The 21,858-nt window shown below is 51.9% G+C and overlaps 2 protein-coding genes across 4 annotated transcripts; both read left to right on the forward strand.

The window, feature by feature from the left end:
• The first annotated feature begins 4,141 nt into the window (after nucleotides 1-4,141).
• On the forward strand, nucleotides 4,142-12,836 carry LOC311511937 (uncharacterized protein). 3 transcript variants are annotated; one of them, XM_084612900.1, is made up of 4 exons: nucleotides 4,142-4,268; nucleotides 4,437-5,356; nucleotides 6,693-6,888; nucleotides 9,672-12,835. In XM_084612900.1, exons 2-4 carry the CDS (start codon nucleotides 4,619-4,621, stop codon nucleotides 10,541-10,543), a joined length of 1,806 nt encoding a protein of 601 aa, XP_084469026.1. In that variant the 5' UTR covers nucleotides 4,142-4,268; nucleotides 4,437-4,618; the 3' UTR covers nucleotides 10,544-12,835. The 3 variants fall into 3 exon arrangements, with proteins under 3 accessions (XP_084469026.1, XP_084469027.1, XP_084469025.1); XM_084612901.1 differs by having other exon boundaries at nucleotides 4,174-4,286; nucleotides 9,675-12,836; XM_084612899.1 differs by having other exon boundaries at nucleotides 4,174-4,286.
• A 6,012-nt stretch (nucleotides 12,837-18,848) lies between these two features.
• LOC311511974 (zinc finger protein 165-like) lies at nucleotides 18,849-21,487 on the forward strand (the record flags this gene model as incomplete). The annotated part of the gene is made up of 2 exons (XM_084612946.1): nucleotides 18,849-19,421; nucleotides 21,416-21,487. The coding sequence occupies 2 exons, from the start codon at nucleotides 18,849-18,851 to the stop codon at nucleotides 21,485-21,487; spliced, it is 645 nt and encodes a 214-aa protein (XP_084469072.1).
• Between the last annotated feature and the right edge of the window lie 371 nt (nucleotides 21,488-21,858).

Genomic DNA, 21,858 nt, shown 5'->3' on the forward strand with positions numbered 1-21,858 from the left:
GTCACCTCCTCCCCATGCTGTGCTGCCCAGTGCAGTAGTCTGGGAGCTGACCTTGTTCGTGAAGACAGAGGCAAAAAAAGCATTGAGTACATTAGCTTTTTCCACATCCTCTGTCACTAGGTTGCCTCCCTCATTCAGTAAGGGGCCCACACTTTCCTTGAGTTTCTTCTTGTTGCTAACATACCTGAAGAAACCCTTCTTGTTACTCTTAACATCCCTTGCTAGCGGCAACTCCAGGTGTGATTTAGCCTTCCTGATTTCACTCCTGCATGCACGAGCAATATTTTTATACTCTTCCCTGGTCATTTGTCCAATCATCCACTTCTTGTAAGCTTCTTTTTTGTGTTTAAGATCAGCAAGGATTTCACTGTTAAGCCAAGCTGGTTGCCTGTCATATTTATTATTCTTTCTACACATTGGGATGGTTTGTCCCTGTAACCTCAATAAGGATTCTTTAAAATACAGCCAGCTCTCCTGGACTCCTTTCCCCATCATGTTATTCTCCCAGGGGATCTTGCCCATCAGCTCCCTGAGGGAGTCAAAGTCTGCTTTTCTGAAGTCCAGGGTCCGCATTCTGCTGCTTTCCTTTCTTCCTTGTGTCAGGATCCTGAACTCGACCATCTCATGGTCACTGCCTCCCAGGTTCCCATCCACTTTTGCTTCCCCTACTAATTCTTCCCGGTTTCTGAGCAGCAGGTCAAGAAGAGCTCTGCCCCTAGTTGGTTCCTCCAGTACTTGCACCAGGAAATTGTCCCCTACATTTTCCAAAATCTTCCTGGATGGTCTGTGCACCGCTGTATTGCTCTCCCAGCAGATATCAGGGTGATTGAAGTCTCCCATGAGAACCAGGGCGTGTGATCTAGTAGCTTCTGCGAGTTGCTGGAAGAAAGCCTCGTCCACCTCATACCCCTGGTCCAGTGGTCTATAGTAGACTCCCACCACGACATCACCCTTGTTGCTCACACTTCTAAACTTAATCCAGAGACTCTCAGGTTTTTCTGCAGTTTCATACCGGAGCTTTGAGCAGTCATACTGCTCTCTGACATACAGTGCAACTCCCCCACCTTTTCTGCCCTGCCTGTCTTTCCTGAATAGCTTATATCCATCCATGACAGTACTCCAGTCATGTGAGTTATCCCACCAAGTCTCTGTTATTTCAATCACATCATAATTCCTTGACTTTGCCAGGACTTCCAGTTCTCCCTGCTTGTTTCCCAGGCTTCGTGCATTTGTGTATAACCCGCTGATCGCCCCTCTTTCTCAGTATGAGGCAGGAGCCCTCCCCTCTCATGCACTCCTGCTTGTGCTTCCTCCCGGTATCTCACTTCCCCACTTACCTCAGGGCTTTGGTCTCCTTCCCCTGGTGAACCCAGTTTAAAGCCCTCCTCACTTGGTTAGCCAGCCTGCTTGAGAAGATGCTCTCCCCTCTCTTCGTTGGTGGAGCCCATCTCTGCCTAGCACTCCTCCTTCTTGGAACACCATCCCATGGTCAAAGAATGCAAAGCCTTCTCTCCGACACCACCTGCGTAGCCATTCGTTGACTTCCACGATTCGACGGTCTCTACCCAGGCCTTTTCCTTCCAAGGGGAGGATGGACGAGAACACCAGTTGCGCCTCAAACTCCTTTATCCTTCTTCCCAGAGCCACGTAGTCTGCAGTGATCCGCTCAAGGTCATTCTTGGCAGTATCATTGGTGCCCACATGGAGAAGCAGGAAGGGGTAGCGATCCGAGGGCTTGATGAGTCTCGGCAGTCTCTCCGTCACATAGCGAATCTTAGCTCCTGGCAAGCAGCAGACTTCTCAGTTTTCCCGGTCGGGGCGGCAGATAGATGACTCAGTCCCCCTGGGGAGAGAGTCCCCGACCACCACTACCCGCCTCCTTCTCTTGGGAGCGGTGGTCGTGGAACCCCCAACCTTAGGACAGTGCATCTCATGCCTTCCAATCGGTGGAGTCTCCTTCTGCTCCCTTCCCTCAGATGTATCATCTGGTCCACTCTCCGCATTAGTACCTGTGGAGAGAACATGAAAACGGTTACTTACCGGTACCAGCGTTGCTGATACATGGACGTTCCCCTTTTTTCTTCTGGAGGTCACATGATGCCAAATTTCTTCACCTTCCTCCTGTCCCCGATGTGCAGCCTGCTCTGAATCTTCAGAACCTTGTGCCTTCACATGAGTTCACCTCCTACGGGGGGAAAAAAGGCACCTTGCTCATTCCTCCAGCTGCTCACTGTTCACTCTGGCCACTGTTGTTCATTGTGCCACCGTTCACTCCATCTCTCTATTGCCAATGGTCCTGCGCCATCACCTTCTGCTGCCACCTGCCACTGTGACCTCTGCAAGTTGGTCTCTTGAGGTTCCACCCAGCTCTCAGTGATTTCAGCTGAGCTCTCAGTGGGGGAACCTCACTGCTAGTGCAGACTGGGCCGTCTCTTCCACAGAAACACTGTCCCACAGCAGGTCTAAGCACTTAGACCTGATTATCAGTGATTTCAGCTGTAGTGGTCACTTAACAAAACAAAAGACTCTCTATGGAGCCTACTCAGATCTGTCTTTAAACAGTGGAGAGGGGCAGGTCAAATAGTACTTGTGACTCAGGCAGACCATCAAGCAAAACACCTGTCCCCACCCTCTCTCCTTGATGCCCTCAATCAGCACAGGCTAAGTACAGTTCTAATGCCCTTTACTCAGACAATAAGAACAACAACATTTCATTACCCCCCCACACACCCCATTCAAGTGATTTGTAACCCAACCCAAGCTAAAATCTAATCACTTGGGTAACACAGCTCTATTTGCTGGATACCTAGGTAGATTAGGTGTGAATGTAAATACAATCTGGTCCTGAAGCCTTTCTCCCCAGCCCCTAACTCATCACTAGCTGTCAGGGGGAGCTCATTTAGACTTTGCTTACAAATCATCATTTGAAATTATTAGGTTGGCCAACATCACCGAAATGAATGCACTGACATTGTCCTAAAAAACAACAGCTGTATAAGGAAGCTAGTCTATGTTCATACTTTTCAAATCTATTATACTTTTTCAGATACACATTTTATCATACACTGTATATCCTTTTAAAGTGTGTATTAATGTTTCAATTTCAATGCAAATGTCCAAACAATCACTAAATTGGCAACCCTGCATGTAACTAGTTCACACAACTTGGGGGGGGTGTGGGGGAAATTCAGGGGGAGTGTACACCCCCCCCGAGGAATGTAGGGAAATCCCTGCGCTAGTGTGATTAGAGAGGCTGTAGCAGACATCAGCTAACACACATCTTGTGTTACCTGCTACGACATTGATCCATAAGCATTCAAGATAATTTTTTTCGCATTATCAATGATTCAGAAACAGGCAATCCCATTTTGGATATAGACTGCCCCTCCTACTCCATCCTTCCTAGACAGGTTGTACCCATGGATTCAGCACTCCAGGCCTGGGAATCGTCCCACCAGGTGTCAGGAACACCAACCAGACAATGTAGGCTCACACATGAGCCGTTCCAAGTCCCTGTTTGTTGCCCAGGCACCTAGCATTAGTGGCTAGGCAATGAAAGCCTTTCTTCTCGGAACAGCCTTATGTTCCTTGGTTCATTTTGTCCTCAGCAGCCCCCTTAGACAAAGCCCTGCAGGGAAGGATGGAGGGACGCTGGGTCCTGCCTCGGAGGTGGGGGAGCTGGACTAGATGACCTCTGGAAGGCCCTTCCAGCCTGACATCGCTAGGCTGTGATGACCCCCCCCTTTCCTGTTATGCCCGCCCCCCTGCAAGGGGCACAGAATGGGGGAAAGGGCTTCTGCGACAGGTCTCAGACCAGCGCCTGGTTTCCTCCCCGCAGCCTGTTACAGCAGCGTTCACACGAGTCCCAGAGCGGGGCGGGGACGGCAAATCCCGTCCAGGAGCAGCCGCCCGAGCCCGGCCCCTGGCAGAGCCCGTGCGCCTGGTGCCGAGGGCCGGACCCCGGTCAGGCACCGCCCCACTCTCCCGCCCGGATTCCCCCGGGCCGAGCTGCGCAGCCCGGCTCCGCCCTCCCCGCTCGCAGCGCCGGGCAGACGCCAGCTCCGGCCGTGGGGCCGGCTGGGAAGCGGCGGAGGCAGCGCCGGGAAGGGTTAAGCCGGCCTCTGCGGCTGACTGACAGCGCTGGTGGCCAGTCCTGGCCGCGCAGAGGGGGGATTAACCCTGCGCTGGCCGGGGGGAGTTCCTGTCTCCAGGCCCGGCTGGGAAAGGAGCCGCCGCGTTCCTTTGTGCCCGGGGTCCTGCACGCCCAGGTCCTGCGGAAAGCGGGGGTAGGCGAGGGTCGGGGAGTGGGGCGGGGCTGGGGGGACAGGCCAGCGGGTGTTTGGGGAAGTTGAGGCAAGGTCTCTTTTACCTTTTGTGTATTGTGGGTCACGCTCTCCCGTCACACAGGAAAATCCATATGAACTGTTTTGTTGCAGGTTCCCCAGTGTTTCCAAGAGGGGCACGAAGGAGGGAAGCAGGTTTGAGAACTGGAGCCTAGACCTTAGCTGGGAAAAGGCCGAACCCCAAACAGAGAGCGGTCGCAGAGCAAGCGGGCCAACAGCCCCTGCACCTCCAGGTCCAGGCTTTGCTGCAGCAGGTGGGGCCCACTAAAGGGAAAATGGAAAAGCGAGATCCCATGGAACCAGGACCGGGGAAGGAATCCGAGCGGGCTGCAAAAGATCCCGTGGTGACACCCCCCATCTCAGTAACTCCCAGATGGTCCCGGATTAGACTACATCAGGTCAAGACGGAGCCACAAGAAGGAATGTCCCAGCGACGGCAGGTGCTGCAAGCCCGACAGGCCTCTCCTGAAATTGTGTCAGCTCCAGACCCTGCCTTGGGAAACCCTCAACTGCCGGAGCTCACGCCAGAGGATGACATCGAGGTCTATCTGGCTTCCTTCGAGCGAGTGGCTGAAGCCTGCCACTGGCCCAGAAGAGAGTGGGTGACCCGACTCCTGCCCTCCCTCACTGGAAAAGCCCAACAGGCCATTAGCAGCCTGGATGCCAGAGACGCCCGAGACTATGGGAAGGTGAAGGCAGCCATCCTGCGAGGCTGCAACATCAGCACGGAGATGCAGCGCCTTCACTTCAGGCAGTTCCGCTACCAGGAGGCCAAAGGGCCCCAAGAGGTCTGCAGCCGCCTGCGGGAACTCTCCCATCGATGGCTGAAGCCGGAGATCCGCACCAAGGAGCAGATCATGGAGCTGCTGATCCTGGAGCAGTTCCTGACCATCCTACCCGAGGAAATCCAGAGCTGGGTCTGGGTACGTCACCCGGAGACCTGCGCCCAGGCCGTGTCTTTGGCAGAGGATTTCCAGCTGGGACAGCGAGAGGCTGGAGTGTGGGAGCAGCAGGTGAGAGCAGGTGCAGGGGAATGTTCAGGAGTCTGCCTCCTTTGGGCTCTGCAGGGAATTTGACAGGGCAGGTTTGGGTGCTGGGTGATCACAGGAATTCTCAAGGCAGGACGTGAGTGGGGCTTGTTCTGTGTAATCCTGCTCTCAGCACTGGGGTCTGGGCTGTCTGGGGCTCAGGGCTCAACTGCGTCCCCACAGGGATTTCCAGAGCTCCCTGCTCTGCAACACTCTGCTCTGCAGATCCTGGTGTTCTCTGGTTTGTAGATGGCACTGGCTCTTTAGTATGCAAAGTCACTCAGTACCCTTCAGGAGCCCTTCTTGGGGATGAGGGTGACAGCACGACCTTCTCCTCAGCACTTGACCTGGTAGAGATGCCTCAGTAACACACTGCAAGCAGAACTGGTCACGGATTTAAAATGTGTTATTACAGAAGCATTTCTTGCTCGGGGCTAGATGCTGCTCACTTGGCATGTGAGCCAGGGAAGGGGCAGTTTCTAATCACAATAAATGACCCCATCTGAAGCCTAAGGGCAGGTACCCAGCTTTGTCCAGACAAAGGTTCAACGGACCGTTTTGTGTCCAGGGAATTGTCAAAGTTGGTGTCAACTGTGCCCAAGTTGCTGGAATGCCCAGGAGGGCATGTGGGGCTCAGGACGGAGCGGACTTGGCCACTAAGTACACATTACCATATGCACTTGCCATATGCTAATGACATCTAAATGCCAATTAGCGATCAGCATATAAGCACGCTGTAATCGGACCCTGGTAGAGAGGTCGAGGGTGCAGGGCTCCCACAGACAGAACCCAGAATTTCTTCCCTCATTGTACCCCCTGGAGGTAGGGGTGTGGTACCTCCCTCTAGGGCCCTCCCCCAAGCTGTTGGTGGTGTCCGCAGGGCCCAGTGCTGAGGGAAATTGTCCACTGCTGAGAATTCCTGCACACTGGGGTGTCCCTCAGGACAGCTGTGGGTCTGTCACTCTGCAGATCACAGCTGCCTGGAAGCCCCCTAGGCTCGCAGGCTGTGGAACGCCGCGTGTCTGTCGTGTCCCCAGTGGCAGGGATGTACAGTACTGTGCAGTGTTCAGTACTGACCCTGACTGGCAGGGCTCCTCTTGGTCAGCCTCTTTGTCTCATCGCTTTGGGGGTGAGCCTGCCCACATGTATGCCTGTGCTTCGGTGTGGAAGACCCTCCAAGTCCTATTGACCTTGGTAGGGGCTGGGGGAGCCTTCGCCCTGGGGGTGGACCTCTTTTTGCTAATGGGGCCTTTTAGATACGACTCTCCCCCCGTAATTCTGAGGCCCTAGTTCCACGGTGACCCATGTGGTTCCTTCTCAGGTCACAGTGCGTGTGAAGGTCGAGGAAGTGACCCCAGAGGAGGTGGAGACCCCTGAAGCATTATGGGAATCTCAGAGCTCCCAGCTGGAGCCACTACAGCCCAATACCACATGGGGATCCCAGAAGGATGTGGGACGGAGCAAGTACAAGTTGCCAAGTGCCCCTGAAGAGGAGACCGAAGCTCTACAGGAAACTGGTAATAAGCCATGTGGGGGATTAGGGGTGCCTTTCTGAGGAAAGGGTGTGTGGAGGGGACAGCATGGAGGGGAGAATGGGGGGAACTTTATGGCTCAGAGGATTTATATTGAGGTGTGGAGCCATCAATCTGTAGGTTAATGCACAGCAGGATTGGTGCCTGCGGAACAGGCCACGTAATGGTGGTTGGTCAATCTTGGTAGTGACTGTGGGCTTCGTAGCTAACAGGAACCTTAGAGACCTTGGAAGGTGGGTGTTGTATGCGAGGTGCTCACAGGTGGGATTGGTGTTTCAGAGGAAGAGCCTATGTGGAGGCTGATATCTTGTGTAACATGGAGTTATGGATACAATTTGGATTGCACTCTGGCTGCCCCCAATCAAGTGGCTGCCTCCTTCTGCCATCTCTTGTCTCCTGTTCAGGATCCTACCAAGCAGGTGCCTTCTCCTCCTGACCCACGTCCCTCAGGCCTTCCCGTGCATCCTGACTGATTCCTGGAAGGAGCCACTTCCTCCCATCCATCCTCTAGGTGCTAATATGGGGAGTGAGGGCAGAATTGGCCCCTCTTAAATTGCTCCCCAGCATGTAGAGGGGATTCAGACCCTGATGGTCTCAACAGAGCAGCTGTGGTTACTTTCGCATTTATCTGCTGGAACAGTAAGAATGAGGAGAATCCTAAGCAGGAAGGGCCCGAGATAGTGAGACGCTCATGGGATGTTATCCCAGAGGGAGCTTGACCGCCATCCCTGGGGCAGCCTCTCTGGGGGTAGCAAGGGTGGGGTTGTAGTACAGAGAGGGCGCTGGCATGTTTCTCACTGTCTAACCTGACCCAGGAGCTCTGTGCAGATGCTGTTAGGTGGGACTGTTTACCTTTACAGAGAGGTTCTGTCTAGCAGGTGGGTGCTCCCTGCCTTGGCTTATAGCAGTCGTGGACCCTTCCCAGCCTTTCTTATAGCCCCTACTGCTGACTTGTCTCCTGTGCATCAAGTCAGGTGGTAGGTTTCCCTCTTCCAGCGGTGGCATCTTCTCTGTTCACCTTCTCTTCCAGCTGTCTCTATCCCCATCAAGGCATCCTTTGAGGAGCCTCTTTCTTTGAGGAACCTGCTGAAGGAAGGGAAAGAAATTGCTGGGGTTTAGTTCTCTCTGGCATCATTATTTTAGGTTACCACTGGGCCTCTCTTCCACAGACCTTTAGCAGGTGCTAGCAAGGAACTGGTCTCATCAAGCAGCCATCACAGCACTGTTTGCTCTGGGAGCAGTTACCTCTTCTGGGCATGATGATCTGGCAGTTTTCTGGGCTCCTTCCAGGTTTTCTTTAGCAGATGTGTTCAGCTGTCGTCCCGTGTCCCCCCCCCCCCCCCCCCGAATCTAGCAAAGGTGTTAAGTCCCACCCAAGAGATCCCTATTAGTAGGGGAAGTCCCACCCCCAGCTATCCCTAACCCTTCTCAGGCAGCTCTAGGACTGTCCTGCTCGCTCTCATGCACCCAGCGTAAACTCCTGTGATGCGCTAACTGTTATAAGGGTGCATCTGCTGAGCTATCTAATCGTGCCATATCCAGCAAAGCTGGTAACAGCCAGGTGGCTAACAGAAGGTGCTCCCTCTGATTCCTGCTGTGCCAGGCTTTTCCATCCCTACCCTGGCCGGCCCGTAGGGGCTGGGGGAACAATCTGATGCTTCTCTACCAGCCTCACTGCTTCTTGCCCACTGGGATGCTGATGCTGTTTGCTGGTCTCAGCATGTGCAGCCATCCTCCTAGTCAGATGGCTCCCCAGCCTCTCCCTTGTGCCATTCAGTCTCTACAGTCATGTCTGTCTATTATCTGTCTCACACAGACTAAACTGTAATTTCTAAACTGCAGTTTCTCCAGGAGATGTCAACAGGGACCCAAGCCCCTGCATGTAGCTTCCCTCGGACACAGCTTCCTGGGACAGATGGCTGCCATGCTAGTGTCCTCAGAGGCAGTCAGTCCATCACCTCTGGCAGTGCTAGGTTCCAGGGCCTTAGCAGAGAGGGCTGAGTCCAGGCTGCATGGCTGTTCCTCATGGCCAGTGCCAAGTCCTTGCCATCTGCTTGCCCAGTGTCCTCTCCTCCCTGGGATTTCGGGATGTTTTGACAGGGGGAGTGCAGGAACTGCAATTCACCCCCTTATGTGGGCTTAGTGCTACATTGGAAATGTCTCTGAGACATTGATGTAAGCGACACTATAGTGAAGTACTGCCTAGAGCATGTGACCCAGGATGGCACAGAGCATTACTGGGCTGATGGGCTGGGACATCCTAGGCTGAACATTCTGTCTCCAGGCAGCGGTAATGTTGGGTCATGGAGCCTCTCTGATTCCTCCCCACAGCATCAGGTGCCTGCAGTGTAACACAGGGAGACCCCGTTTGTTTCCTTGGCATAGTTTAGCAGAAGGGCTTATATGTGGTTAGTATCTTTATGTACATTTTTGGAGGAAGCAGAGGGAGCTTGATTGCCTCCTAATGAAACATAACAACAGCAGGGAAAGGTTCTGTAGAATGGAGCAGATTAGCAAAGAGTTTGGCCAATGCTGTCTGTGTGGATTGAGCTGCAGAAAGAAAACTGGGGAGCTGACAGGAAAGAAACAAATGGAAGTCCCAAGTGAGCCTCTGGCCCCTATTTCTGCATTGCTGACTTTAGGGCTTCTGCTGGGGGTCTCTCCTCTGGGGTGGGACCTGAAGCTGCCTCAGTCACACCTGCTGCAAGGATACCAGTGATTCTTCCTGACAACAGCAGGATCTCAAATAATTTCTCTTTTCCACCCAGCAGGTGCCAAAATCCTGAGCAGAGCAGAGGAACAGCCCAATTTGGGAGAGCAAGAAAACCTGGATCTGGCCCGAACGTCGCAAGGTGGATCAGGAGAGAGTGTCGCCTGCAGACCTGAGCGGGAAGAAGCCTGCAAGAGGCAGAAGAGAAACCCAGCTGGGACCGAGCGAGTTCTGCCAAGGGTGTTCCCACAGCTCCCTGCTCAAGGGACACCTGGGACCGTAAGAGACCTTAAAAGCCAGGAGAGCAGCGTTCACAGGATGGAGAAACCCCACAGATGTCGAGACTGCGGGGAAAGGTTCTGGGAGAAGCAGGACCTCATGGCCCATGGGAGAGTCCATGAGAAGGACAGACCCTATCCCTGTCCTGAATGTGGGAAGAGCTTCAACAGACTGACCCATCTCCGAACCCACCAGAGAACCCACACGGGAGTGAAACCTTACTCCTGTGGGGAGTGTGGGAAAAGCTTTGGCCATCTCTCCACGCTGACCACGCACCAGAGACTGCACACAGGGGAGAGACCCTACTCCTGTGCTGAGTGTGGGAAAACCTTCACCAACCCCTCGGACCTCAATAAGCACCAGCGCTCCCACACAGGTGAGCGGCCCTACCCCTGCGCCGAGTGTGGGAAGCGCTTCAGCCAGCAATCAAATCTGACAATGCACCAAAGAAGCCACACCCAGGACAGACCGTACCCCTGCACCGAGTGCGGGAAGAGCTTCAAGTACCTCGCTGATCTCACCGTGCATGAGCGCTCCCACACAGGCGAGCGGCCCTTCCCCTGCCCTGAGTGCGGGAAGAGCTTCAGTAACAAATCCTCTCTGGCTCGTCACCAGAGAATCCACGCCAGAGCTGCAGCCAGAAACAAGTGAGACCTGCCAGCCGAGAGCGCCACTCCAGCTGTGTGTGTATAATAATGTGAAGTAGAGGAATGGAAACAGTTAGTGCAGGAAATGGGAGAAATCAGCCCCCTTCTCCCAGTACCAGTTCCATCCCTCCCTCACAAACTCCATGAGGTGGATTAAGAACCATGAGAACAGAGGGTGGCTTCACCTTATGCTCTGAGGAGTCCCAGCCCCTGAAACCCCCGAGCAGGGACTTCTCCCTTACCTACTCTATTTAGCAGTTGAGCAACCTGTCTCTCGTGTCCACATGAACATTAATTAATCTGCTCTGGTTTCCCTGTAGCTTCTCTAAGGGCTGGGCTGCGGCCTACTACAGGCTCTCTGTATTTCTGCTGTTTTGGGATTGGGGTGGGGGTGTGTGTTTGCAATAACCTAGGGACTTGCCCGGGTTGTGAGCAGGTCACTCAAGATAGGGAAGGGATTTCTCCCAGGAAGGCTCAAGATCCCTCAGCTCCATGAGGAAAAAGAACCAAAGAATTCCTCAAGGGCTGCTGCTTACGTCGAACTCACAAGGAGGCATCAGACCCAGCACTGCTGGGAACTGTGGATCCAGGGGGAGGTGTTTGGCCACATCTGTGTCAACCAGCTCTGCCTCTGTGGCTGCACAATCACCCTCTCCACACTCCAGACTTTTCAAGCCCTCCGATGTCACTCTGTAACTATGCCCAAAGTCTACCACATCGTCCCATCTCCTGCTTTCCTGAGAGGAGTTTCCTGCTATTTCCTGTCCCAAACTAAGCATTTAGGTTTGCTATGTAATGAATCTGGTGTGTTTATTCATTGCCTCCTTAGTTTGCTGCTCCTGCCCTGCTTGCTGCCATGTTAACTCTTTATTTACTGCTCTGTCTCTGCAATGTGCTTTTTTTTGTCCATACTGTGTGACTGTTCAGCTGCCCATCAGTACAACTATTGCTTTAGCTGTTTCTGGCGAGATTTTGAGCATGTAGCCTTGATCCTGCAATGAGGTCCCCGCAAGCAAGATCAGGGCCTTTATTTTTATTGACTGACCTACCTCGTCTGCTGCTTTTCTGAATTTCTGGTATTTTTTAGTTGAATCATGTGAACAGTCATTGTAATTAAGTGAATAGTGTTCATTATCGGTTATTGTTCTACATACTTAATTCTTACTAGTCACTTGACACTGTCTAACTGCATTATTATGTCCCTTAATTAGCTTTCTTGTGTCATTTGCCTTTTTGTCATTTTTGTTTCTTATCTGCAGTTGTAACTTCCCAATCACTATAATGATGGGTTTATCAGACTCCAGGGGGGTTTCCGTTTGTTGAATGGTAAGGGAGAGAGGCAGAAATTGGGGCAATTGGGGATGGGAGAACTCAAACACTTAGAGGGGAGACTGAGATGTGCATGGGGACACTGGGCAACATGAGGATCAGTGGTGCAGCCTGATGTGGATCTTATGTGCTGAACTGGGTCACCCTGTCGCAAACAGGATATTGCAGAACTAGAGGGGGTTCAGAGAACGATGAAGGGAATAATCAAGGCCTGGAAGAACTCTCCTATGAAGAGAGATGGATAAGAGGGGGGTTGTTTCCCTCAGCAAGGAGATGAATAAGAGTGGGCAAGATAATAGCATATAAAATAACGGGAATAAAGAAGATAGATCAGGAAATTCTCTATTCTCCTTGTCTCATAACGCATAAACCTGGGGACACTGAATGAAACTAAAGGGGGGCAAATTAGACTATCATTTAGTCTGTCCTACTGCCTATCGCAGGCCACAGAACCTCACCCAACCACTCCTGTAATAGGCCCCTAACCTCTGGCTGAGTTACTGAAGTCCTCAAATCTGGACTCAAAGACTTCAAGTTACAGAGAAGCCATCATTTACTCTAGTTCAAACCCCCAAGTGACCCAAGCTGTAGAGGAAGGCGAAAAACCACCAGGGACTCTGCCAATATTCCTTCCCTATCCCAGATATGGAGATCAGTTGGATCCTATAAATGTAGGTGAGACCCACCAGCCAGACACATGAGAAAAAATTCTCTGTACTAACTCAGAACCCTCCCCATCTAGTTTCCCATCTCTGACTATTGAAGATATTTGCTGCTAGCAGTCTCAGATGGGCCAGATGACATTGTAGGCAACCTCATCATACCATCTCCTCCATAAACTTATCAAGCTCAGTCTTGAAACCAGTTAGATTTTTTTCCCCACTCCTCCCTTTGGAAGGCTGTTCCAAAACTTCACTCCTCTGATAGTTAGAAACCTTCATCTAATTTCAAGCCTAAACTTGCTGAGGGCCAGTACATCTATTTGTTCTTGTGTCAACATTGGCCCTTAACTTAAATATCTCTTCTCCTTCCTTGGTGTTTATCCCTCTGATGCATTTATAGAGAGCAATCATATCTTCTCTCAGCCTTTGTCTGATTAGGCTAAACAAACTAAGATCATTAAGTTTCCTCTCCTAAGATGAGTTCTTCTTTCTTTTGATCATCCTAATAGCTCTTCTCAGCACCTGTTCCAGTTTGAATTAATCTTTCTTAAACATGGGAGACCAGAACTGCGCACACTATTCCAGCTGAGGTCTCACCAGTGCCTTGTATAATGGTAATAACACTTCCATAGCTCTACTGGAAATACCTCATCTGATGCATCCTAGGATTGCATTAGCCTTTTTCACAGCTGCATCACACTGATGGCCCATAGGCATTCTGTGATCAAATAACACAGTCAGGTCTTTTCTTCTGTCACTTCCAACTGATAAGGTGTCCACTTTATAGCAAAAATTCTTATTAGTCCCTAAGTGCATGACTTTGCACTATTAAATTTCATCCCATTTCTATTACTCCAGTGTTCAAGGTCGTCCAAATATTCATGTATGATATTCTGGTCTTCGTCCATATTGGCAATACCTCCCAACTTTGTGTCATCTGCAAATGTTATTAGCACACTCCCACACTGAAAAATAATAAAAGGAAATACTTTTTCACACAGCATGTAATATAGACAGAGGAACTCATTGCCACAGGAAGTCCTTGAGGTCAAAAACTTAGCAAGATTAAAAAAGGATTGGATACATATGTGGGTATTCTTATATCCAGTTACAATAATTATTACAAACAAAATTATGGTGATGATATTACACCTTATGCTTCTGGGTTTTAAACCAATCTCTAATGGTAGGCAATCAGGATAAGACTTTATGTGGCAGTGGATTGTCCTATATCTGCTACTGGGGCGGGGGTGGTGGTGGTGGTTCTTGTTCTTACTCCAGCCTCTGAAGCATTTGATGCTAGCCACAGTCAGACAGGATACAGAACTAGATGAACCTTGGGTCTGATCTAGCCTGGCAATTCCTATATTCCCATGATTTCCATTCCATGTGATAAAGGGACAGCCTCTCTACTCCCAGCCATCTATCCCCTACCTTTTTATCTGCAGTTCAGGCGGAACTACACAGTGGGGATAAGGGACCTAACGCTCCAGAGAAGACATTACAGTATTTGAGAATTTACAGTAGGGAGGAAGCAATTGGTGTCACTTACCCCAAAATGTGACAGGTGTAAGAACCAGGGTAGCCAGAATGGATACCAGCCTAGCATCTTTGCATCTGCACTGAATGCCTGGAAGAGATATTCACCCTTTGGAGCAGGCATCTTGCTGTTCCCATGCAGACATCACGTGTCTTGGAGTGCTGGGCTCTCTGAACCAGCAAAGTAAAACCAGACTTGGAACTTCAACTCCAAGGTAGTTAGTGAGTCTTGTGCATTGTGACTGGATGCTTGGCTTCCTGCAGCCCAGCTGTTCTCAGTGTGGATGAGTGTGTGACTTGGCAAGTTAGGTCATAACTCACTCCTGATGTACCTGCTCTCTGGGAAGGAACAGGGGTAGCTGTAATGGAGACAAGACTCAGGAATTATCACTGTCAACGACCCCTGACTAACAGGCTAGCTGTTGGCCAAATCCTCAGAAAGGGCTCTGACAGCTGCTGCTGAGGAGTCAGTGTTGGAAATATGCGTGTTGCAGGGAAGCAACCCTGAGATATCAAAATGGAATGGCAGAATGTCCTTTTCCAAGGACTTTGTGAGTTTCCAAAAGAAGAGCAAAAGGGCCAAGAATAAGGATTGGAGGGGGACACGACATGCTTTGTAGACTTCATAGAAGGAGTGAGGGAAACTCCAGTGAAAGTGGAGGAAGAGGAGCCAGGTCTAGGTCAGGTTTTGCCATCTCCAACAACTCATAAATATTCCTAATCCCAGTGTGGCTCTGAGCCAAGACAGGGGCTGGATCCCAGGTCCTACACTCTCACTGCCCAGGGAACAGATGACACTGAGGCTTGTCTGACATAGGGATATATCTACACTTCAACCTGGGATGTAACTCACAGCTCGCGATGCTCTGTTCGAGTTAGCATACTAAAAATAGAGTGTAGTTGGAGTGGTGGGAGGGATTAGCTGCCCACACATACCGGTCCAACAAGATGCCTGGCATGTTCTTGGGGCGGCTAGCCCCCACACCGCCATGGCTACACTCTGTTTTAGCACACCAGCTCAATCAGAGCTAATGTGGCTAAGGCTCCTCGACCTGGAAATTACAACCCCTGCTCAAAACGTAGATGGACCTATAGTGCAAGAAGGTGGCAAGGATGGGCAGATGGGGCTGGCCACAGGAGGAGCTCACCCCTCCGCCCCCCGGAAAGGCCCTGGAGTCTTACACTACTTGGGAAGATATCAGAAGGAAGTAGGACGGTCCAGGGAACAGCAGAGATCCCAGGCCTCAGCCTCAGCTCTAGAAATCCCTCTTCCAAACCACCGTGGCAGCCTGCCTGCTGGCTGCTCAGAGGGGCTCTGCCCCTAGTTTAGGGGTTCTCAAACAGGGGGTTGTGACCCCTCAGGGGTTGCAAGGTTATTATGTGGGCAGTCACAGCTGTCAGCCTCCATGCTCAAACCCTGCTTTGCCTCCAGCATTTATAATAGTGTTAAATATTTTTAAAGTGTTTTTAATTAATAAGTGGCAGTCGCACACAGGCTTGCTGTGTGAAAGAGGTCACCAATGCAAAAGTTTGAGAACCACTGCCCTAGCTTGTCTTCCTCCCTGCAGTCCCATTTCCTCGTTTCCCACTGGTCCCTCTGACCACTGAGCCACAGCCATCTTCCCTGAGAAGTTTGGCTTCAGTCTCCTTGAAAACAATGGGAGTTGGCACGGGCAGCCACCTATGCCAGGGGCAGCCTCACTGCCACACACAAAGGCTATAGGAAAATGGGGACTATCTTGACTGAGGCCAATTTGGCTTCAGACCAGCTGGAAATAATGGGAGACGACGGCCATTTTGAATAGGGGAATATTCACAGACTTGATGCTACACGATGGTGAGAAACTCAACCCCCCCCCACCAAATAATGCCTGGCAACTCTGCCTCCCCCGCCACAGGGCTGTGAGAAGACAGCACCTGCTGGATAGAATATGAACAGGAGACTTGGGGATGGCAAAAACAGGTGGCTGTTTCACTGTGGGATGCCAAGCTACCACAACCCCAGACCTATAGGTCCTGCCCCATATGCCCTGAAGGCCTGTATGTCGGCTCATCCCTGTGAGGCACCAGATTCTCCCTCTGAAGGCTCCAATGAGATGCAACACACAACATGAGCACCAAGCATCTGCTCCCCTCTTGAAACACCTGTCAGCTGAAACCCCGATTATCTCCCAATATCCTTGGTGAGGCCCCCACTACCACTGTACAATCTCTTATGCTCAAATAAATTGGTTAGTCTCTAAGGTGCCACAAGTACTCCTTTTCTTTTTGCGAATACGGACTAACACGGCTGTTACTCTGAAATCTGTGCAATCTCTGTTATCCAATCAAGTGTACAATGCTCTAGCAATAAAGGGTTCCATGCCTTAATTTAATTCCCTGAGCCACCCTGTTCCTCCATATTCTCAGCCGTAGAGAGTTCCCTCCCCATTATCCCCTCAGTGCCCCCAATACCTTACACACTGGAGAGGCTGCCCAGATCCCTATGTATGCTAATTATCCGTTTCCTGGAGAGCTCACAGCTCCTTTTTTTAAGGACACAGGGCAGTTAGTACTTTGGTCCTAGGAGTCTGGGACATACCCTCAGGACTGGGCTGCAATCACTGAGGCTGGGAGCTCTGAGACTGTCATAATGCTCCAGGTGGTGCCATCTCCTCTGAGGTAAATTCCTCGACCTTCAACCACACAGGGAACAAATATGGCCACAGACCCAGGTCTTGAGAATTACCAGAAGAGAACAACATCTAAATGGCAAAGAGAGAGGATGAATTTCAGCCTAACTATGCCAGGTCTACATACAATGGAACAACTCTGTGAAGGGAGGCAGAAGACAAGGCCCTGGCTCAATGGAGGCTGGGTAATGGGAAAGGGAGAACTGCAGTAAACTCAGCTCCCACATCACCTACATATTGCCCAGACCTGTAACCCCTTCTGCTGCCCCACACAGTACAGAAACCCCCCTGTACGATCCTCCTATACATCCCACCCACCTGGCCTGTAACTTCAGCTAGTCAGAAGACCAAGGCCCTGTTCTGACCCCCTGGCTCCACATACCCTCCCAGAGGGGGGAGGATTTTTACTCTGTTGCTTTTGTTCAGTGTGTCTCATCCCTGTGAGGACTCAGAGGGGAGCTGAGAAAGGGGCCAGAGAGGCCTGAAATGGGGTTTCCCAGGTCAGGGCTGGCAGGTTCCTGAGAACTAAAGGGTGTCGGGGCAGGGTGTCTCCACAGCCCCGACAGGGGGGCAGCAGTCAGCCCGAGGAAGATGCTGGGGGAAGTAGCCCCTTGGATCCCCTTGACTGGTGATCCTGGAAGGGGGCGGGGGGTCTCCAGCTCTGGGCGGGCAGCCCCCTGGCCAAGGTTGCAGGGCCACCCTCCAGTCCCCCCTGCCCGGGAGCCACAGGCCCAGCCGCCCCGCAGCGGGGCAGCCCCGGTTGGGGGTGGGCGAGCTCTGGCCCGCTGCCCCCTTCCCGGCTCTAGGGACTGAGCCCCCGGGGCGGCCGAGCGGGGGCCGGGCTCTGACTGACTGACAGAGATTGCGGCCAATCCTCGCGCTGGGGATTAACCCTGCGCTGGCCAGGGCGGAAGCTCTTTGTCTGGGGAAGTTTCAGAGTAACAGCCGTGTTAGTCTGTATTCGCAAAAAGAAAAGGAGTACTTGTGGCACCTTAGAGACTAACCAATTTATTAGAGCATAAGCTTTCGTGAGCTACAGCTCACTTCCTCAGATGCAAGCATCTGAGGAAGTGAGCTGTAGCTCACGAAAGCTTATGCTCTAAAGGTGCCACAAGTCCTCCTTTTCTGTCTGGGGAAGGGGACCGGCCTCCCACTGCGTCCGGGCGGGGCGGCGAGGTGAGGTGGGGGGCGGCCGGGACCTGGGGTTCCGGGTGGGGGCTGGGCAGTGGGGTGAGGGAGGGGCCTCTCCGTGCTGGGGGGCAGGGACCTGGGGTTATGGGTCAGGGACTCAGGGTGGGGCCTTCCTGTGCTGGGAGCGGGGCAGGGAGTTGAAATGACCATTATTGTCAGTTCTCACAAGCTTATCACAAGCCCCCGGATATTTGATGTTGTTCTTAGAGCTTCAGCTCAGTGCCTGCATTGGTTAAAATGAATGAAGTGGTAAGTTCCTAGCCCTCAAGGCTGCAGAGAAAAGCTTAGAAACCTGAATCCTACAGGGTCCAAAACAGAACCCACCATTTATTATTGTAAATCTCCTGATGATAAAGCTAAACTCGTGATTTTTGAGTGCTTAGTTGTTAGTACTGGATTAGGGGTCAGCAGGGGCCAGTCTGTGCTGAAGGGGAGCAGGGGTTACAGCTCCGGCTGTTTGGGTGAATCAGGCCTGGGTGTCTCTTTTCCCTTCTGTTTACTGGGGTCCTTGTTCCACAGTGAAATCCCTATTCAGTGTTTTGCTGCAGGAGCCCCAGGAGTCTGGACCATTCCAGCAGGAACAAGGGAGAGATGCAGTTTTGAAAACTAGAGCACTTACCTCAGCTGGGATAAGGCTGTTTTCACAAGACACAAAATGGCTGCAAAGCACTGTGGTCAGAAACCCCTGGGGCTGCAGATCCAGGGTCCACTACAAGCGGTGCTACCGCATGTCAAAGTGGAAACAGAAAATCCAGCAGGCCCCAAACCACGGAAGGAATCTGAGAGAGAAGAGAAAGACGCTGCTGTGATGCCTCCCATCTCAGCAAGTCCCCCATTCTCCTGGACAGGATGACAAAAATCCAGCTTTGAGCCACAGGAGAAGATCCCCCAGCATTGGGAAAATCAAAGTCAGGATATGCTGCGAGCCCTCTGGACCTCTCCTGAGGCTGTTTCGGCATCAGCCCGGGCCTGGGGAAACCCAGAACTGCCGGAGCTCACGCCAGAGGATGACATCGAGGTCTATTTGGCTTCCTTTGAGCGAGTGGCTGAAGCCTGCCACTGGCCCAGAAGAGAGTGGGTGACCCGACTCCTGCCCTCCCTCACTGGAAAAGCCCAACAGGCCATTAGCAGCCTGGATGCCAGAGACGCCCGAGACTATGGGAAGGTGAAGGCAGCCATCCTGCGAGGCTGCAACATCAGCACGGAGATGCAGCGCCTTCACTTCAGGCAGTTCCGCTACCAGGAGGCCAAAGGGCCCCAAGAGGTCTGCAGCCGCCTGCAGGAACTCTCCCATCGATGGCTGAAGCCGGAGATCCGCACCAAGGAGCAGATCATGGAGCTGCTGATCCTGGAGCAGTTCCTGACCATCCTACCTGAGGAAATCCAGAGCTGGGTCTGGGTACGTCACCCAGAGACCTGTGCCCAGGCCGTGTCCCTGGCAGAGGATTTCCAGCTGGGACAGCGAGAGGCTGGAGTGTGGGAGCAGCAGGTGAGAGTGGGTGCAGGGGAATGTCCATTGGGTTCTGCAGGGAATTTGATGGGGTAGGTTTGGGCGCTGGGTGAACACAGGAATTCTCAAGATGGGCTTGTTCTGTGTAATCCTGCTCTCAGCACTGGGGTCTGGGGCTCAGAACTCAGCTTGGTCCCCAGGTACTGGGATTTCCAGAGCTCCCTGCTCTGTGACACTCTGCTCTGTAGATCCTGGTGTTCTCTCTTTTTAAATGTTGCTGCCTCCCACCTGTCCCCTTCACTCAGTACCTCTCAGCAGGCCCATCCTGAGCAACTGTGGCTGCTGTTACAGTGCACTCAGTGCCTCTCCAGGGCTTGGATCAATAGTGAAGCCCCAGTGAGATTGGGGAAGGTGAGAGGGAGAATTGGTTACTGTGTTTAAACATGCTGTTCAGCAGGTTATTTTGGATGTTGCAGCTGTGGAAAGGGGGCAAGGAAGGAGCCATTTTTGCTCAACAAGGGCAACATTATTAAAAGCCTGAGCAGGTATAAGTATGCATCCAGGTGCACCTGGGAGCTCTAGCAAGAGCTGGATGCCCTGGGATTTTCAAAGTGAGGGTAGGGCTCTGCCTGAATGCCCAGGAAGCATGTGTGGGTGCGCAAGGCTGAGAGGAAAAGCTCATGGCATTCCATTTGGATAGAAAGCTGGCTAGATTGTCGGGCTCAACGGGTAGTGATCAATGGCTCCATGTCTAGTTGGCAGCCGGTATCAAGTGGAGTGCCCCAAGGGTTGGTCCTGGGGCCGGTTTTGTTCGATATCTTCATAAATGATCTGGAGGATGGTGTGGATTGCACCCCCAGCAAGTTTGCAGATGACACTAAACTGGGAGGAGAGGTAGATACGCTGGAGGGTAGGGATAGGATACAGAGGGACCTAGACAAATTGGAGGATTGGGCCAAAAGAAATCTGATGAGGTTCAACAAGGACAAGTGCAGGATGGAAGAACCCAATGCACCGCTACAGACTAGGGAACGAATGGCTTGGCAGCAGTTCTGCAGAAAAGGACCTAGGGGTGACAGTGGACGAGAAGCTGGATATGAGTCAACAGTGTGCCCTTGTTGCCAAGAAGGCAAATGGCATTTTGGGATGTATAAGTAGGGGCATTGCCAGCAGATTGAGGGACGTGATCGTTCCCCTCTATTCCACATTGGTGAGGCCTCATCTGGAGTACTGTGTCCAGTTTTGGGCCCCACACTACAAGAAGGATGTGGAAAAATTGGAAAGAGTCCAGCGGAGGGCAACAAAAATGATTAGGGGACTGGAACACGTGTTCTGAGGAGAAGCTGAGGGAACTGGGGATGTTTAGTCTACGAAAGAGAAGAATGAGGGGGGATTTGATAGCTGCTTTCAACTACGTGAAAGGGCGTTCCAAAGAGGATGGCTCTAGACTGTTCTCAGTGGTAGCAGATGACAGAACAAGGAGTAATGGTCTCAAGTTGCAGTGGGGGAGATTTAGGTTGGATATTAGGAAAAACTTTTTCACTAGGAGGGTGGTGAAACACTGGAATGCATTACCTAGGGAGGTGGTGGAATCTCCTTCCTTAGAAGTTTTTAAGGTCAGGCTTGACAAAGCCCTGGCTGGGATGATTTAATTGGGGATCGGTCCTGCTTTGAGCAGGAGGTGGGACTAGATGACCTCCTGACGTCCCTTCCAACCCTGATATTCTATGATTCAGTAACAAAGTTTGAGATGCAGATGTGATCTACAAGATGTTATCAGCCCGTACTGCAGGGTGGCCAAATCCACAGGACAGGTGATTCAGACAGTGGTCAAGGGGGCAAGTGGGACCCTGCCAATTTGAATGCTTTGGAAACCCTCCAGGCATGTTGACATTGGAGTGCCTGATGCCTGTAATGTCCTGCTCAGTCCTTTACAAGGCCCCAGTTGCATGGATGCCAGTTGCAATGCTGGCCCTAACTGCCTGGGACAGGACATGGCTCCAATAAAATAACCTCTGTGACTCCCCCTTCAGCTCATCAGAGGGATGAGTCTGTACTTTAGTGAGGCAGGTCCTCCAAGTCCTATTGACCCTGTAAGGGGCTAGGAGCCCCTGGGCATGGAGTGCTTTGCCAGCAGGGCCTTTTAGATACAGCTCTTCCCTGTGATTCTCAGGCCTGGCTCCAAAGTGATGTGCTTGTACTGGGTTCATTCCTAGGTCACCGTGCGCGTAAAGGTTGAGGAAATGGAGACCCCTGAAGCATTATGGGAATCTCAGAACTCCCAGCTGGAGCAACTTCAACCCAATCACAACTGTCTTCCCCCAGAGGAGGTTGGACAAAACAAGTCCAAGTTGCCCTGTGCTAAGGAGAATCAAGCACTACAGGAAACTGGTAATAAGCCATGTACAGGGAATAAGGGGTGTTCTTCTCACCAAGGTGGGGGCAGCAAGGGAAGGGGGCACAGATGCCAGTAACA

The sequence above is a fragment of the Lepidochelys olivacea genome, assembly GCF_965140295.1.
Source record: "Lepidochelys olivacea isolate rLepOli2 genome assembly, chromosome: 23".
NCBI lineage: Eukaryota > Metazoa > Chordata > Testudines > Cheloniidae > Lepidochelys > Lepidochelys olivacea.

Excerpts from the sequence above, each read along its gene's own strand:
- LOC311511937 (XM_084612900.1), top strand. The coding sequence starts at position 4,619 with ATGGAAAAGCGAGATCCCATGGAACCAGGACCGGGGAAGGAATCCGAG. Across the intron at positions 5,357-6,692 it reads CTGGAGTGTGGGAGCAGCAG|GTCACAGTGCGTGTGAAGGT; the intron begins GTGAGAGCAGGT and ends GTTCCTTCTCAG. Across the intron at positions 6,889-9,671 it reads CGAAGCTCTACAGGAAACTG|CAGGTGCCAAAATCCTGAGC; the intron begins GTAATAAGCCAT and ends TTTTCCACCCAG.